We start from the raw sequence: 3,662 nt of genomic DNA, 5'->3' as shown, positions 1-3,662 counted from the left end.
GGGGGTCTTTTTGCCCCACTATGGAGATTACTGTGCACGATATGTGGAAGAACCATGACACCAATTTCATCGCGGTCACCACCGGCGAATTCTTGGTCGTCATCTTTGTCGAGGCTGGATAGGGTCCCTCGGAGAAGACTACGGTTGCATCCTCGCATTTTCTTATCACGTCAAAGATAATTTGACGAGGCTGGTCTATCACTTTCGTAGCAACGGTTGATTGCATAACATGAATAAAACAGCTCATGTGCATGGACTAGCGGTTAATAAAACCAATTTTCCAAGAACGTTGGTGGGACACCCGCTAAAAAATAGTATCCACTCCTTTCAAATATGTGAAGCCCTTGGATTTAAATTCAAATTTGATCACAAATTTGACTAAGAAAATACGAGTTATCTGATGAGCAGAATTTTACGGTATATGTTGCATTATATGTGTCAGCTCATGACCAACGCATCAACGTGCAAAGTTGTGCCCGACATAAAAATTATGAACTATTGGACAAGCCAAAGAAAAACATAGACGAAACTATTATCTATTTTGAGAAGTTTTTGAAATGACACACCAGATTTCAAACTGCAACTTTTCACCTAAGTTAAATTAATTATAGGAGGATCTAGCATGTTTTAAGGGTTGTATAAGTTTATATTTGAAGTTAGCTTTCATACGCAAAAGTGATTTAACATTTATTACCGCGCGAGGCTCTATAAGTTTGCTCATGCTATAGGATGTGACTCGTAAATTAATCATTCATTTTAAGGTGCTTGTAGTACAATTACTCCTCGTTTGCTCCACGCAAAAAGTCACGTTCTTGATTAAACTAACAGCCATGGGTGGGAGCTGGGGCGCGCAGCCACAAGCTCCAAAAAGACAAATAGCAATTTGACAACTTGCAGCGCAGATTCATCAGCCGTCGCTGCGCTAGCTGCCCCGCCTCTCCTCCGCCGAGAAGAGCATCCATCCATGGCGCCGGGGGCGGAGGAGGCGGAGGGGGCTGGCCGGAGAGGGGTCCCTTCCCTGCTCGCCGGCGGCGGAACCGGGCAGGAGGAGCACATCGCCTCCGACGTCACCCAGGCAAACCTCTCCCTCCTCTCGGAGCAGATTCACAGAGATTGAGTTGCATTGGGATTTAGGGGAGGCTCATGTGGAGCGGTTGGTTTGGTTCAGCTGATAGGGTGGACGCCGCTGATCGAGCTGAAGCGGATCGCCGGGAAGGAGGGGGTGGGTGCCCGCATCGTCGGCAAGATCGAGGCCTACCAGCCCCTCTGCTCCGTCAAGGACCGCAGTGCTCTCAGGTACTGTTGACTCGTTTTGATTAGGTTCGTTTCTTTTCACAAATCTTGGGATGGGATTAGATTGGAGAGCTAGTTTTGTTGGTGCTGGTTGAGCAAATGAGGTGGATGATACTGTTGAACTGAACCACTAACCTTCAGTAAGCCACCCTTCCTACTGTTTACAGTTGCCTAGAACACCAAAACATCTGTAAGAAGAATTTTTTTTACAAGAAAATAGTAACTTCAGCTTCTGATCAGGTACATAGTCTTGCTGTTGTCAGAACACTAAAACATATGGTAAGTATTGGAATTATATGAACTTATGATGTGTCTGCTTCTTATGTTTACTTCAGAATGATAGAAGATGCCGAAGAGAAAGGGCTGATTTCACCTGGGGTCACGACTCTAGTCGAGCCGACAAGCGGTAATTTGGGGCTAGGACTGGTGCTCATTGCTCTGAGCAAAGGGTACAGGTTTGTCGCGGTGATGCCGGGCCAGTACTCGCTGGATAAGCAGATCTTGTTGAGATACATGGGTGCTGAGCTGTTCATAACCGGTAAGATTAAGATAGATAGTAGCATCTTACTTTATTCCTGTCTAAAAAAACAGAATCTTACTTGCTTGCTTAGTTCTGATTTGCCTTGCATAGAGTTGCTTACAATGGCCAATTGCTATGATTTGTATTGGTGACTTGCTCCATTTGGTGTGAGTAAATTGGCAGATCCGGCACTTGGGTTTCCGGGGCAAGTCGAAAAGGTCGAACAGCTTAAGAAAGAATTGCCCAATGTACATGTTCTTGATCAGTTCTCGAATCCAGCAAACCCCGAGGAACACATCCGATGGACTGGTACTGTCTCAAGATGACTTGCACTTGATGTTCACAAGGAACAGACCGTGTAACTTTTAAAGACATGCCCAATTTTCAGGACCCGAGATTTGGAAGGATACTGCTGGGAAGGTGGATATATTTGTTGCAGGTTCAGGCTCAGGGGGCACGGTATCAGGTGTTGGGAAGTATTTGAAGACGCAAAATCCAAATGTGAAGATCATTTGTGTAGAACCTGCAGAGAGCCCAGTTATTTCAGGTAAAATCATCAACAAAGGACTACTTGCCCCATATCCCTTGGAAATCATCAGTAATGACTATTAGGACCAGATAAATATTTTATAGTGTTTCTATGCTTCAAAGAATCAAACTACCAGAACGCTGTGAAAATAATAATTTGGCATCTAATCTTTGCCACAAAATGAAGTATTTCTCCCTTCACAGTTGTAACTCTGCTTGTTGTTTACTTGTCAGTCCATTAGTTTCACTCACCATCTTTTTTCAGAGAAATGGCAATAAATCATGCTTCGTCTTATCTATATGATTGGAACCTGTGGTGGTCCAGATAATTATATGGCTCCATGTTTGCTTCAGATTGTGTGGTGCCAGTTACTAAAATCACCCGAACAACACCAAAATAGTACGTTGAGTGACACTGACACTGACACTATTGCCTTGCTTGTTGTCATTGTTCAGGTGGGGAGCGAGGTAAACATGAAATCCAGGGAATAGGACCAGGATTCTTGCCTGAAATCTTGGACACCTTGGTCATCGACGAAGTGCTTACCGTGACCACCGAGGAAGCAATGGTGAACGCAAGGAGGTTGGCAATGGAAGAGGGCCTGCTTGTGGGCATATCTTCTGGGGCAAACTTGGCGGCTTGTCTGAAGGTTCTTACATAACCGAGAACCAGTCTGGGGAAAACTTTCTTTGAGTTATCTTAAGATTTCACTTCCTGATCTTTAGTAACCCTTTTAGGTCGCCGCGAGAGAAGAGAACAAGGGGAAGATGATTGTGACCATGTTCCCGAGCGGGGGCGAGAGATACATGAACTCGGACCTCTTTGCAGCTGTAAGAGAGGAGTGTATCGCCATGACCTTTTGACCACACATGCTACAAATTCAGAAGAGTTGTATGTAAAAGGTAGATGTAGCGGTTTACTGTATTGTGTTGCACGACCTTTCTACGGAGCTCATCAACAGACGATCTTGCTATGGAGTTTATCTACAAGGGATCATGAATTGTTGTTAGTCATTGAATGCATGTATTACCAGATCATCTGATGCCACAACGGCACCAAAACAGAACATCTATTTTGTGAATTTAGTGCACCACTTGGTTCTTGGTGTATGCAGAATTTTTTTTTTGTTTTTTTAGAAAATTGAATATAAGAGTGACATCAGCATGCATGTGCATATAGAAAGGAGGGAAGGAAGTGTCCGGCACTATTCCTAGAAATAGAGGACCCCAATACGCAGGGCACGTCATATTTTTAGGGCTCCCAGCGAACACCCTCAAAGCCGTCGGGTCGAATGGATGGCAATTTTTCTGTGCAACGTGG

At 44.5% G+C, this 3,662-nt stretch overlaps 1 protein-coding gene across 1 annotated transcript; it reads left to right on the top strand.

Moving 5' to 3' along the window:
- Positions 1 to 846: 846 nt before the first annotated feature.
- Positions 847 to 3,451, top strand: LOC119287717 (cysteine synthase-like). The gene is made up of 7 exons (XM_037567315.1): positions 847 to 1,075; positions 1,169 to 1,296; positions 1,629 to 1,831; positions 1,997 to 2,122; positions 2,202 to 2,360; positions 2,798 to 2,991; positions 3,080 to 3,451. Exons 1-7 carry the CDS (start codon positions 965 to 967, stop codon positions 3,203 to 3,205), a joined length of 1,047 nt encoding a protein of 348 aa, XP_037423212.1. The 5' UTR covers positions 847 to 964; the 3' UTR covers positions 3,206 to 3,451.
- Positions 3,452 to 3,662: the final 211 nt, after the last annotated feature.

The sequence above is a fragment of the Triticum dicoccoides genome, chromosome 4A (genome assembly GCF_002162155.2).
Source record: "Triticum dicoccoides isolate Atlit2015 ecotype Zavitan chromosome 4A, WEW_v2.0, whole genome shotgun sequence".
Lineage (NCBI taxonomy): Eukaryota > Viridiplantae > Streptophyta > Magnoliopsida > Poales > Poaceae > Triticum > Triticum dicoccoides.
This window is presented reverse-complemented; position numbering and strand designations above follow the sequence as displayed.